The 14,457-nt window shown below is 32.5% G+C and overlaps 1 protein-coding gene across 4 annotated transcripts in view; it reads right to left on the bottom strand.

Annotated features, from left to right (window-relative positions):
• HGF (hepatocyte growth factor) overlaps positions 1-14,457 on the bottom strand; it is a 69,092-nt gene that overhangs the window by 14,117 nt on the left and 40,518 nt on the right. For all 4 annotated transcript variants that reach the window (XM_073238928.1, XM_073238927.1, XM_073238929.1 and 1 more), the window contains 4 exons: positions 14,280-14,454; positions 12,022-12,149; positions 6,578-6,680; positions 3,117-3,250 (listed from right to left, as the gene is read on the bottom strand). In XM_073238928.1, the coding sequence (XP_073095029.1) occupies positions 3,117-3,250; positions 6,578-6,680; positions 12,022-12,149; positions 14,280-14,454 (540 nt within the window). The remainder of the gene's footprint in view (positions 1-3,116; positions 3,251-6,577; positions 6,681-12,021; positions 12,150-14,279; positions 14,455-14,457) is intronic.

Below are 14,457 nucleotides of genomic sequence, written 5' to 3'. Positions count from 1 at the left end.
GTGTGTGTGTGTGTGTGTGTGTGTGTGTATTTATATGGCCTCCAAAACAAATATGAGCTCTTATTGAAACTATAAAGAAACATTTCTTTTAACATATTCTTAAAGTTTCAACTCAAGTTTTAAACTTTATGAACATCACATATTTCTCCAGGCAGACATGTTTCCATTCTCATTACATATTTTAATATTTAGTATATATTATTAAATGATCATATTTGTAGTAACTTAAATAAATGTCTTCCTTCTACACTGAAAACTATCTGAGGGTAAGAAACATTGTTTTTATTGTTGTATTCCTAGCATGTTATATACCACAAGAGCAGCTCAATTTAAAATTGTTAATAATGAGTAAAAAAATACAAACTAATTTGCCCAAGGAACTTAGAATGATAGAGTTGTAATTCTTATCCAGAAAGCCAGAGTAGAGCTCTTAACCACTACACTCTAAATAGTTAATAGTTAAGATTTTTCCCATGTACTAAATGTGTATGTGTACAGATATATAGGCATTTCTATAGTTTTATTTTTGCATATTTGATAATCTTAAAAAATGTATATTAAATATTATTTCATAAGCATTTTATAAAAAAGGAATAAAATCTTTACATGTTTTATAATACAAATGCACAGTGTGAAATGATTTATACAGTTTCTGTGGTTAAATAAATAAGACCTCAAATCTTCTAAAGATAAATTTTATTAGCCTTTCACCAGCAGGAAAATATAAATAAATCCTGGCTGTAAGTATTAGAAAAATGACAGCGAGAAAATGTTTACTGGAATTAATATTCAGAATATATTGAAATAAAAATGACTTATCTGCAATAGCATTTCATAAATACTAGGAACATCCTAAAGACTTCTAATAGCGCCATTACTTTGTTTTAAAATGTTATTAAATGTTTTAAGTTTATATTAATTTGTACTAAAATGTTATTAAATTTAAACTTTGTTTAAAATGTTATTTTTGAAAATATGTTTGAAACTTTTAAATTATTACAGACTTGTGTCAGTTGTTTATAAACCAAATAACTGTTCCCTAAGATTCTACGAGAACATTTTATTCTTAACTATATATCTATGTGATAAAATTAAGCTACTGTGATTTTTACAAATCTGGAATTCTGTAAGGAAAGCAAAAAAATTTCTGTTTTAGAAGCTAGAGCATTGGCTATTTTCCTTCTCCCTAGATCACTGAACTGTCTATGAGCTTCCATTATTCTAAACATAAAGACTTCACAGGAAAGTACTACAAGGTAACATGAATATTTAGAAAAATAAATCTCGGTGATTTAAAATATTTTTGTGTGTGTGTCACAGGGGTAGGTTTGTTTGCTTGGTTGTTTTAATGTTAAAAAAGTGAAAAGTATATCTGTAGAAGAATTTATGCAAACCCTAACATGGGAGAAGTAGACTAGCATTAGGAAAATACTAATTAATTAATTTGAAAGGTTATGATTATAGACGATTAAATAAAATATAATAATATGAAATACTATTTCTTTACAAACATGTAAGGTATTTATTATTATAATTCTTTATTAAAATTGTGAAATTCTAAGTCTCTATTATTATAGATATACTTGATTAAGATCATATTTAAGAACTTTGCCTTTTAATGCTATAATTGAAACATAACAATTTTTCCATTTAAGATGATAAATTATCTCTTTAATTTACTACATATTTTGAAAAAAATTAGACTTGTGTTTACATTTCATGTTGTTAAGCAAATATCATTTCTTCAACCTAATGTCCCTTTTTAAGAGGGTATTTTTGCCACTATTTTCAAGGTCTTGCTACTGGCTTGTCTCACAAGAAAAACATTCTTAAAACAGGACTCTTATTGAACTTATAGAAGTATAACATTTTGAAAGAAGAAAGTGGTTTAACATAATATTTAAAGATGTTTACTATAGACATGGAGCTATGAGATACATAATATAGTAAAATGGTCTCTTGCTACTGGCACAGCGTTTTAAGGCTTTTTCACTCAATAATATATGGAGGATATCCTTCTATCTCAATATATATTACTCTACATCACTGGTTCTTAATGGGGGTGATTTTTCCCCCAGGGGACACTTACAATGCCTGTAGATATTTTTTACTGTCATGATTGGAGGGAGGAGGTGTGGTGCAATTGATAGCTGGTGGGTAGAGGCCAGGGACATTACTAAATACCTCATAATGCACAGGACAGCCTCCCCTAACAAAGATCTATCCAGCACAAAATGGCAGAAGTGCTATAGCTGAAAAATTCTGATATATTTCCCTGAATTGACTTCCACACAGCTTTCCAATTCACAAAGCAGGACAGTATTGAGAAAGCCTGATTACTCAGACCCTTACTAATAATGGGAATTTTCTTATCTGCCAACTGATAAATGGAGATGATCTTATGCTTTTACAATTTCATTTTTTCTTACCATTAAGTTTTAATGTCTTTTCATCTGTTTATTAATTACATTTACTCTTAAAGATTCATTTTCATAATTTATCTCCTGAGTTATCTTTTTCTTACTGATACATAGGAGCTCTTTCATATCAAGAATATCAGACAGACATTATATATTTTATATCTCTCTCTTTTTGACATTCTACATACTTTTTGCACTAATACTCTTAAAGTATTCTTGGGCTCAAACAAGTGGATGGAATGCTTCAGGCTTCTCAGTCTTGGATTATAGAACAGAGAAGATGGAAACACCACTCTCTCAAGCCCATTCATGGCTCTGTTAGTGGGCGGGGGACTTTGCTGAGAGCTCTGCTACATAAATTCAGAGGCTGAACATGTAGTCAGCTAGTACCAGTGGGGCCCAGTGGGGTGGTCTTTCCAGCCTAGTCACATTAGAACCATAGTCATTTATTGCTTCTGTATTCCAAATGGGAACCTTCCAAGGGAAGAAAATCTTTAAAACGTCAGCACAATGTCTCCTTGTCTAGAGGAAAGATGAAGCAAGGTGTGTGTGTGGATGTGTGCATGTGTAATGCTGTCTGGAGTGTCAAACCCAGCCCTCCTCTATTACTTCTACCTCTGATTTAGGGTATCAATTTAGAGGAATTGCAGTGTGTTTAAAATATTTCAAATGAAAAAGATCACTAAAAGTACTTACAACGAGAAATAGGGCAATAATCCCAAGGAACGAGAGGATTTCCTGTGTAACACCAGGGACCATGGGCATCATCATCAGGATTCCGGCAGTAATTCTTGTTCAGCTTACTAGCATCTGGCTCCCAGAAGATATGCCTACAAAAACAACAAACTCTAAACATCACAAAATGCTCTGTCTGTCCAAGAGAAATAAGCTGTCACCAAGAAGATAGAACCCTAGCACATAACTCTCATTAGAGATACAACATAAGCTTCTACTTGGTGTGAGTTCTGTTTCTTTTGTTTGGGATTTATTTTGTTGTTCTTAGTTTGGAAGTATGTTCTCCAACTTGAGAATATGAACTAGGGCTATATAATTAGCACAGATAAATTGATAAAATATTTCATGACTTTGCTTCTATTTAATAATTATAATGGCAAGGTAACAATATTGCTGTGCATAGAAATGGAGACACATTGCCTTAGAAAAAAGCAGATGACAAACAAGATGAAGGTTATAAGATATATAAAAACATAAGTTATTGCAAAAGTATCTTTTCATGTTTCGGAAACATATGAAGCATCACTAACAATAACACTATGGCAAAGTATAAGAAAATACCTGAAAAATTAATAATAATAATTTGCTAATGAAATAATTAAATTCTAAAATTTCACTTGTTATGTAGTTATGAAACATGATTTGACAGATAACTAACACTTCAGCCTTTCTCATTTTACATCTTAACTAAATTTAGTACAAAAGAAAGTGAAAATATTGTGTTATTTTGTAAGACCATGCCCACTCAAACATCAGTGTTCATGTTTATCTCAATAATATTGATATCAAATTCCACATGGCCGTTCTGACCAAGTCATGACATTATACATTTAGATGGATTTGTTTTGGATCATTAACTACTACCATGCTTTAAAATATTTAATGTGCCAGTTAAAAAAACTAGGGAGAATTTAGATACGGAAACTTGGATTGTATTTCCAAACGCCAAGTTCATTTTCTAGACCAACAGCAAACACATATAGTATCTATCACATGCCAGATTCTGTTATATGTGATTTACATATATAACCTTAGACCAACCTAATGAGACAGACTCTGAGGTTATGCTATTTTATATTTCAAATCCACAAAGAACGAATAATTTGCCTAAGATCACATGGCTTGTAAGCAGTACAGCAGGCAGGGGTTTGAACACATGGCTCTTCCCAAGGTCAGTGTTGGAAACCAGCACGATGTACTCCCTCCTTAGTCATTGTTTGTTAGACCAGAATAGTATCATGCAACTTAATCATTCATCAATTTCCTACAAATTGTTTCCAAGTGACTTTTAACCATTAACTAAACTCAATGGATTAAGAGTTATTACTACTGTAGTCCCTGAATAAGTATGTCACATATTTCCAGTGGTATGCTGGTAAATGTTTTAACAATTAGAATTTTGAGGTCTGTATGTAGGGAGTCTTTTTTTGTTACCCTTGCTAATTTCTGTGGTGTAAATATTTCCACCATAAAAATGTCAAAGTTCCAATGTGAAATCACTGAAGAAAGTGTTGGTACAATTGCCTCTCACAAGTCCACAAGAGCTAGATCTACCCCATTATATTTATAAAAATGCTTTAGAAAATAGCAGTGTTGAAATCAGCATTTAATGTTAATTCTTGCTTAAAAGTCTTTAATGAATCCCTTTAATGCTTAGGATAAAATCCAAACTTTTTAACACAATTTACAGAGCTCTGTATTGTCTTGCCACTGCAGAATTCCCTCTGTGGACATTGACCAAATTACATTGTTTCAAACTTACACTTGATTTTCAACTCTTCGATCTTTGCACTTTTGGACAAGCTATTCCTTCTGCCTGATGTACTCTTCCTCTACACGTCCTCTAATTCCCACTTATCATACATGCTCCAGCTAATGTCCATTTCTCTAGGAAGCCTTCTTGATCTTCTGAGTCTAGGTGGCACTCTTTTTATTCCCATAACATGAAATATGCTATTTTTTGTGGTTTTTATAACATGGTATTGTCATTTGTTATTTGATGACATTCTATACTTGAGTGAGTTCCATGAGGACACAATTTTGATTATCGTAGAAGTCCTAGAGCTCCATAATCCAATAGAATACCTACTAGCCACATAAGCCTCCTGAGAAATTAGTAAGTGGCTAGTCCAAATTGAGAGGCGCTGTAATTGCAAATATACATCAGATTTTGAAACTTTAACATGGAAAAAATGTGTAAGATATCTTTAATAATTTTGCATTGAATACATATTAAAATGAAAAAGGTTCAGATATATTGGATCAATATAAATATATTATCAAAAATAATTTTGCCTGTTTATTTTTATCCTTAAATGTGACTATTAGAAAACTTAAGCACCTGTGCAGCTTACATATGTGAATTGCATACTTATGTTAAAGAGCACTTAGAATCTTACTATTTGTTTGTGAAGCAAAGTTACCGAAACACTGTCATCCACTAGTCAGTACATTTTGGAAGAGAATAAAGACTTTAACGTTAAACTAGGACTGGAGGCAAAAGGATTTGACTTCTCTGAGCCTTTAATTCTTATTTACACATTTAGAAATATCTTCCATATGGGATTGTAATGATCAAATGAGATAACTCATGTAAAGCATCCATGTTGTAAGTACTTAATCAAATGACACTAACCTTTCTTTCTTTTTTCTCTTGTGCATATATTCTGGGACATCTATTAAAAACTTGGTTTTGTGCCACAATTATATCTGATAGTTCTTTTGTAATTTCAAACATACTAGCTCTGTTTCTAGGGTCAAGTAGAAGATAACTTCCTTTTATGTGAAGGAATGTCCAATGTCAAAATTCCTAGTTGTAGTTGTCTAAAATACATAGTTTTCTTTCAATTGCACATACATCCCTCTGATTATAGAAAAAAAAATTGTGTCCTAAGAAAACTGTACAAGAAAACCTGTCTCTCTAAGTCTTTAGTAGTTATATGGATATCTAAGGTATGTATGCACATGAAAAAAGTCACTTACTGATTTTTCATGAACTAATATTAACAATTAGTAACTAATTATAAGAATATAATCACATAATGTACTATTTGAAATGCTAGATTTATCACTTAATTATATCCTTGTCTTATCAAATTATGTAATTGTTTTCTTAGTATAATCATATCCTCCTTAAAGGTGAAGCAAAACATATGCCTACTTTTTGTTAATGTTCCCCATGGCCCCTATCACAGAGCAAAACACATTGTAAATTTTTTAGAAGTATGTGCTGGATTGAATTGCTTATTTAAAGTTTCCTATGTAGAGAGAAAATCTTAAATTATGTTGCACAGAATAATCAAGCTAATGTTTTTATTATCTTACTATGATACCTAAAAAAAGTAGAAATAGCATTGTACATATCTGAATTTATCTATCTGCTGTTATCACTACATACAATACATAGAAAAAAATTTACACACCGGTGTAAGTCTTCCATGTTCTTGTCCCACATAGAACACGTTAATCCAGATCGTGTTTTGGACAAATTGCCCATATAATTTTTGCCATTCCCACGATAACAATCTAAATAAAACATATAGGGAAAGACTAATTAATTAACACTAGGGAGTATAGCACTCAATCTGTAGAAATCAAATAGACCTAAATATCTCAAAGTATCTTTATTTTCAGCCAAATTTCTTCTTCATTAAAATGAGAGTTTATGCATCAAATTACAAATTTTTAAAAATCAAAGAAAAAGTTAAACGAGTAGCACTCAGGGACAACAAAGAGTGAGAATTTTTAGAATGACATATATAATTTCCCAACATTTTCTTCTGAAAACTGTTAATCCACAGAAGTCCCAAGAATGATACAGTGAACACCGATACTGTCATGTTTGTTGTGTTTTGATTTTTGTCTTTTATGAGTTTGACATTCTGAGTTGCTTAGGCCAGCTGTCTAGCAAATGTTCTTTAATTTCATTTTGTCTAATTATTTTCTCATTAATAAAATCAAATTAAAGACAGGAATATTGCACAGGTCATATTTTTTTTTTTTTAGAGAGGGCATCTCATATTTATTGATCAAATGGTTGTTAACAACAATAAAATTCTGTATAGGGGGGTCAATGCTCAATGCATAATCATTAATCCATCTCAAGCCTAATTCTCCTCAGTCTCCAATCTTCTGAAGCATAACGAACAAGCTCTTACATGGTGAACGAATTCTTACATAGTGAATAAGTTCTTACATGGTGAACAGTACAAGGGCATTCATCACAGAAACTTTCAGTTTTGATCACGCATTATGAACTATAAACAATCAGGTCAAATATGAATATTCATTTGATTTTTATACTTGATTTATATGTGGATCCCACATTTCTCCCTTTATTATTATTATTTTTTTTATTTTTAATAAAATGCTGAAGTGGTAGGTAGATGCAAGATAAAGTTAGAAAACATAGTTTAGTGTTGTAAGAGAGCAATTGTAGATGATCAGGTGTGTGCCTGTAGACTATGTGCTAATCCGAGCTAGACAAGGGCAATAAAACATCCACGGATGCAGAAGCTTCCTCTCAAAACAGGGGGGGTGAGGTTCTAAGCTTCACCACTGTTGTTCCCCGATTTCTCACCTGATGGCCCCCCTGCGACTGTGCCTGTCTTAGGTTGTTCCTCCCTTGAGGAATCTTACCCGTCTCGCACAGGTCATATTTTATCCTTCTCAGAGCATGATATCATGTGACACGTGATTTCAGTTTGTTCTATTATTGGTGATGAGTTTGATAATTTGATTAAATGGTATAAAGATAAAACTTCTGTTTGTATATAACAAAAAAATTGTTGGAGTCTTTGAGACTGATGAAGCATCCTATTGCCAAACAGATTTTTATAAAATGGTTAGGCATACCTTGATGAATTTTTTGTGAATCAGTTATTACTGTGCTGGTTTTAAAACAGTTATTTTTCAATTTCCTACATTCTTTATTAGTTACCATTCTTCTGTAAATGAGAGTTTTTCCTTCTCCCCTATTCCCTTCATTTAATTATTACTGCTAGTGTAGTAGTAATACTAGTTCTAGTGGGAACAGTAATATAAATATGGACTTGTGGGTTCTTTTTTTATCCAATATGACATATAATCTATTACTGTTCTTCATTTTGATATTTCATATCCATGGGTCATACTTTTCAATATCACTTAGAAGGAATTTGGTATTAAATTTAAAAAATCAAATTGGATAGGATTTGATATAGATAATGTAGCAGTCACTATAGTACAAAATAAAATTGTTTTCAGAAAGCATAAACTTGTAAAATTCAATACTTGCACATATGCAGAATGCACCAGTTAAAACACTCCTGTTTCACCTTGTATTTTTTCTTGCCCCAGGCCTGTAACCATCACTATCTCCAAGGAACTCTTGTTTGTTTAGCAATGAAAGGTAAAAAGAAGACAAGAAGTTGGTGCCAGGTATGCTCATTGTTATTTTTAGTCCCTTTCATTTGATTAAACACATTTTAATCAATGTGTATGTGTTTTCGTGATTAACTGTGGGTTCCTCTAACCCCAGGCCAATACCACTGAGTTCTTCCTCTCCTGTATTTCATCTGTAAATTTCAGGGTCAGTCATTATGTTCTGTTTTCTTAATTTCTTTATTGGGCTGTTCACTCAAATTTCATTTAGGATTTTCATATTAACATTCACACATGAGATAAATCTATGGTTCTTTTTTTCTGTGCTATCTTTATCATGTTTAAGTATGAATATTATAATTCCATCATAAAAATACTTAAAGTTTTACTGTATTTGTGAAGCTGCAGGGCAATTTATGTAGCATTGAGATCATCTGGTGATATGCATGTAGGCATGGTGTATTTTTGGTGGAATAGTGCTTTAATAAATTTCTGTACTTGTTTATAGGAATTAGTCTATTTAAGTTTTCTTTTTCTTCCAGGGTCAATTCAAATAACTTGAATGTTCCTAGCAAATTACCTGCTTCATTTGCATTTTCAAAGTTTTTTACATGAGGTTTGTCTTGACTGAGAGTTTCAGCTCTTGGCAAGTTCACTATGGATTTAGTGACACTGAGAAATGACAATGAAACATTCTTGGGGTAAAAAGGTTTATATCAGCTTTATTCTCCTGAAGGTAGTTCATGCACTAGAATCAAGTCTGCAGGTCCATAATCCACCCCGTCTCTGCCTCCATCTAGAGCATGGGACAGAGCTCTTTATATAATGATTCAGTCAGTAATAGTTTATTGCCTACGGGTGTGGAAGCATTAACCTAGCAGTAGGCCGGTTACATCAACAAGTAGTTTAGGGTCAGGTAAGAATCCTGGCCACAGGAACTTCCATTTTCCCTAGCAGGTTATATAAAACAATGTCTTATATTTTCTAATTTTCCTGTTTCAATGGTTATTTCTCCCTTTATAATTATTTTATGTATTTGTCCTTTCTCTCTTGAATCAGTTAGCTGGTGACTGTCTATTTTGTTAATTTTTTTGAAGAACCATCATTTCCCTTTACTCATTAGTACTACTGTTTTCTTTTCTTTGCCTTATTAATGTCTGCTTTTATCTTGTTTTCTTCTTTGTATTGCTTTTGGTTTACTTTTTCTCCCAACTCTTGGATTTGGAAATTTAATTCATTTGTCTTAATTATTTATGATATTAATATAAATATTTAAAGCTGTGAATTTTTCTCTGTTTACAGCCTTAAGTACATTTCATATACTCTAATAAGTTGTGTTTTATCAGTATTTTTAAAGAAAATCTGCAGTTTTTTTCATTTTTTATTAGTTTTAATATCCAGTTGAAAGAAAATTTGTGTATATGCTAATTTAGATGTTGCAAGATTTGAGAAAAAGTTTCTAACTCATCAATCTATATACAGAATTTATATTTGTTGTTACCTGGAAAAAGATAAGAGCAACATCCTCTCCTATGTGTGTGTGTGTGTATTTTTGTGCATGCATATGTATCACATATATAACAATGCATACCATTAGCTTGGCAATATCATAGAATGACATAACTTTTAAAGTTTCACAGCTGTATTTAGATTGGCTAATAACGTCTCTTAAGTAGGACTTCTTCATTTTTAAGTTGCCCCACAGAACTTAGCACATTATTGCATGACCAGGTAAAATATATTGTTAAAGGAAAATAATATAATATTGTTAAAGTATTAATGAAAAGGTAAAGGCATAGAGTAACTGGGAGGCCATTTTAAGGAGAGTTAAAGTCAATACCAGCTGTGTTAATTTGAGAATTTAGGCAAGATATTTAAATTTCATAAGACTTAATTTCTTCATCTATTTATATGTAGATTTATTAGATAAGCAATAATCAGCTTAATTTACAAAATTCAAAATGCTTATATCCTATTACCCGATTCTTTGCTGAGTGATATGTATGTACATAAAATCATCTTAATACACATGAGAAGCTTTTAAAGCAATTGTTCTCATTTGCCTCTATCACTCACAGATATTAGTAATTATTTAAATGATAAGACAGGCACAAAGAAGTTACAGCTGGTCCAAACCTCCCTTAATCATTGGTTTCAACTTTATTTCAAACTGACCTTTAAAATCTTCCAAAGAACAGTGAAATTTACTGAAAAGAGACCCTCCCCTCTTCTCTCCTACAACTGCTCACACAGTTGTTCCTGACAAATGGCACTGAGGAGAAGCTAAAGGAAGGCACAAGTATATGTAAGGCAATAAATCTATGAAATGGAGCTTTAAATTTGGTTTGCACTTTTTAGGATGATTTAGTACTGACCATGACTATGACCATCAAATTAAATTTATGTGAAGGAATATGATCATTTAAAAATCATAATTCTCCATTCATTATACACCAACAAATGCCCAGATCCTGACATTATTAATTCTTGCCAAATGATTTATTTTTTAAATATATTTCAACCTGACTTTTCTCTACTACTGCTTCCTGAAAAAAACTATCTTCAGTGGTGTCTATGATTCCAAGCACAATGGTGACTTATCCCAAACCCCACTGCTATGTATCATCTCCACTGCTAAGACCCAGGTCTACATCACTCTCATCTCTTGTCTGGGTCACTGAAACAAACACTCAGCTGATTCCCCTGTTGTGGCCCTTGTCAGAAGTCTTGTTATTTTCCACAATGTAGCCAGAGAAATCCATGTAAGATTTAAGTCAGATGGATCATTTAATTTCTCTTCTTAGAGCCCTGCAACGAAATGCCTTCTCTTTCCAAATAAAAGTATAAACCTTTCCAGCTCCTACAATGCCTATGCAGTTTTAGCCCAAATGCTCTCTAACCTCATCTCCTGCTACTCTCCATCTTGCTCTCCCTGTACCAGCCACAACGATATGCTATTTTTCTTGAAGAACTCTCCCATCTCATGTTTTCATTTGTAGTTTTCTCTACCAGGAATGCCTTTAATAAATATACACATATGGCACATGCCACTCCCTCATTTCTTGCAGGTCCTCCTTAAACACTACCTTAATATATTACATCTTCCAAGACCATTAAAATATAAAATAGCACACCCCACACTCTAGCTCTGTGACATTTTCTCTCTACTACTAACCACAGAACTTACTAGCCCCACCTCCATTTTTATTTTGCTATGTCCTGTATGCTGGAAATTAGCTCCATGGAGTCAGATAATTTTGTTTGGCTTACTGGTATAGGTGTAGTGCCTAAAACTGAGTCTGGCACTAGTATACAGTCAAATAAATAAATAAATGTTGAGTGAATGAATATATAAAAGAAGTTCAACTTCAGACTTGGTTATTTTGTTTGCTAATCTGCAAAACCAGGGCAACAAGAAATAGATTGTCTGCTGTAAAATGTGTCCTCCCTCTAGGCATTTCCACTGAATTTAATCATGCCCACACTGCAAAATGTCAACTATTACCTTGTCCACTTGACACGTCACATTTTGGAATTTGGGAGCAGTAGCCAACTCGGATGTTTGGATCCGCGGTAAAGCACCAGGGTGACTCAGCTCCATCTGGATTTCGGCAATAATTTTCCCTTAGGTCCCTATTGAGAATATGCATGTTAATGTAAATTGCCTGAATTCTTACATTGGTGAAGTCAGAGCTGTTACATTTCTAGAATCCCAGAATGTATGCATGTCTATAAATAGAGTTTTAAGTTTTAGATTTAGGATAGTCACAACAATTTGGAATTCAGATACACAACTGACACTGTCCTCATTACTGAAATAAATGCTGTCAGATGTCAGTAGTCTTTTCCTTCCACAGGCCTGGTGTTCCACACAAACACGACTGCCTCATGAAAGAGAGAAATGGTACCACTTCATTCTTCCTACTCATTCTCAAGACTTGGACTCCCAACTGTTGCAATTCTTTTAAACTGGTCTGTTATTTATTATGTTTTCATGGATCATATATAATGTAGAAACAACATGTAACTCTCTTTGCAGAAGGAAGGCCATTATTAATTGTCATTAACTATTTTTATTTAAAATGGCAGTGCCTCCTATTCAAACACATGCCACACACATAAGAAAAAAAAACATGATAGCTATTTCTTCCTTGGATTCTGTATTTCCTCAATTTATTTAATTTGCTTGCATAAATTTCTTTTAATTACAAAGCAGTCCTTCCTTGATTTAGAGCAGTTACCTAACATCTTTATAAATATGTCTATAAAGTGAGGATTTAATTATAATATAGAAAAGTTAACTATAGAAGTTGTCAGTGTAATACACGTACATCTTTCATTTTACCAGTGATTTAATTAAACAGAGTTCCCAATAAGGAAAAGTCTGTACTAATATTCTCTGTATGTAAAAGGACTTTACCTTAATATAAGGTTCACAGTAAATAAAATGTGGAATTTATGATTTGTTCTTCTGAAAAACACTCTCTAATTTGAAGCAAGCATGTACTTTCATTGATCCCTGGCTAATAATTAAATGAAATTAATATTCAATCTATTGTAAATATTACTTAGGTCCTATTAATCAGAGGTACTATAAATTTATTAATACCAAATTGACTATTAGAAACTGAGAAGTTTATAAGAAAGAAGCTTAGGTTTGCTATTTATTTCTGAGGTATGAAACACATGGGTCAGGAATAGAGAGTGAATTGCTATGAAGAAAATGAGGGAAATAAACCCAGAATGACAACTGTAGATTTGTTATTATAAAATAATGAACATTATAACAGATGAATATTAACTAAGTAAATACACTGAATTAGCAAAAAAAAAAAGAATAAAATATCTCCCCTTTCAAGTAGATGGGCCACTTAGTGTTCCTAGTTCTCCATCTTGAAATGTTAAGCTGTCTTATTAAAAGCCAATTATAAAAAGCCAATATGTGTTATTTATAGGTGCTATTTCAGCAAAGCCACTAGGAATGACACGTGTGTTATAAATTTCAAAAGCAATCATTTTATGTTCCTCATAACAAGGTGGACAATTTAAAAACACATGGCATTGTGGCTGCTCTGCCCAACAAAAGTCAAGTGATGAAAAAAAGCAGCCATGAAGAAAACACATAACAACTATATAATTAATATACAAGGGAAGTTTCTTTGGCTTGACTTAATCTAAACAATTGTTTCACTTTCCCACTTTTTAAAGCAAATCTAGAAACAACATAAAGCATTTATTTAATTTTTTAAAAATAACAGATGATAGGGATAAAAAGATACAACTTTTTAAAGAAAATATTTGGTTCAAGGCTAAAAACTCATCAGATCATAATATTGAATGAAATTAAGGTATGCCACTTCTTGTAAGAAAAATAAATGTAATCTCTCTAAAGTTAATAAGAAAATTTAAGAAGGCACTAATTTGAAACTCACCTGTTTATCATTAGCATTAATTGGTTTTATTAAATAGATCTGTAAGACCAAAGTTGAGACCAGAGCCTAGGGATGTGTTTCCCAATGTCTGGTACATCAACTGTCTGACTCAGAATCACCTAGTGTGCTCAGAAAGTGCATATTTGAGGTCCAAATCTCAGACATAAGCAATCAAACTCTCTGGTAGTTGAATCTGCTTTTTAATTCCTTATTATCCCTAGGCATGCTAAGGTTTAAAAATCAATAACACAAAAATTAGTAAAACGTTACTACTCTGCCAAATTTCCCCCAGTGCCTAATGAAATTTATAATATTTGCTTAATTTACTCACTTGCACTTGAAATTTTCAGGAGTTATGTCATGCTGGTGAGGATATTGGGAATCCCAACGTTGACACAGAATTCCATTCCAAATGGTATTGATGGTGCCCCTGTAACCCTCTCCTTGACCTTGAATGCATTCAGTTGTTTCCATAGGGACACTGGTGTCATTCATAGTACTGTGAGCTA

This window comes from Manis javanica, chromosome 6 (genome assembly GCF_040802235.1).
Source record: "Manis javanica isolate MJ-LG chromosome 6, MJ_LKY, whole genome shotgun sequence".
Lineage (NCBI taxonomy): Eukaryota > Metazoa > Chordata > Mammalia > Pholidota > Manidae > Manis > Manis javanica.
This window is presented reverse-complemented; position numbering and strand designations above follow the sequence as displayed.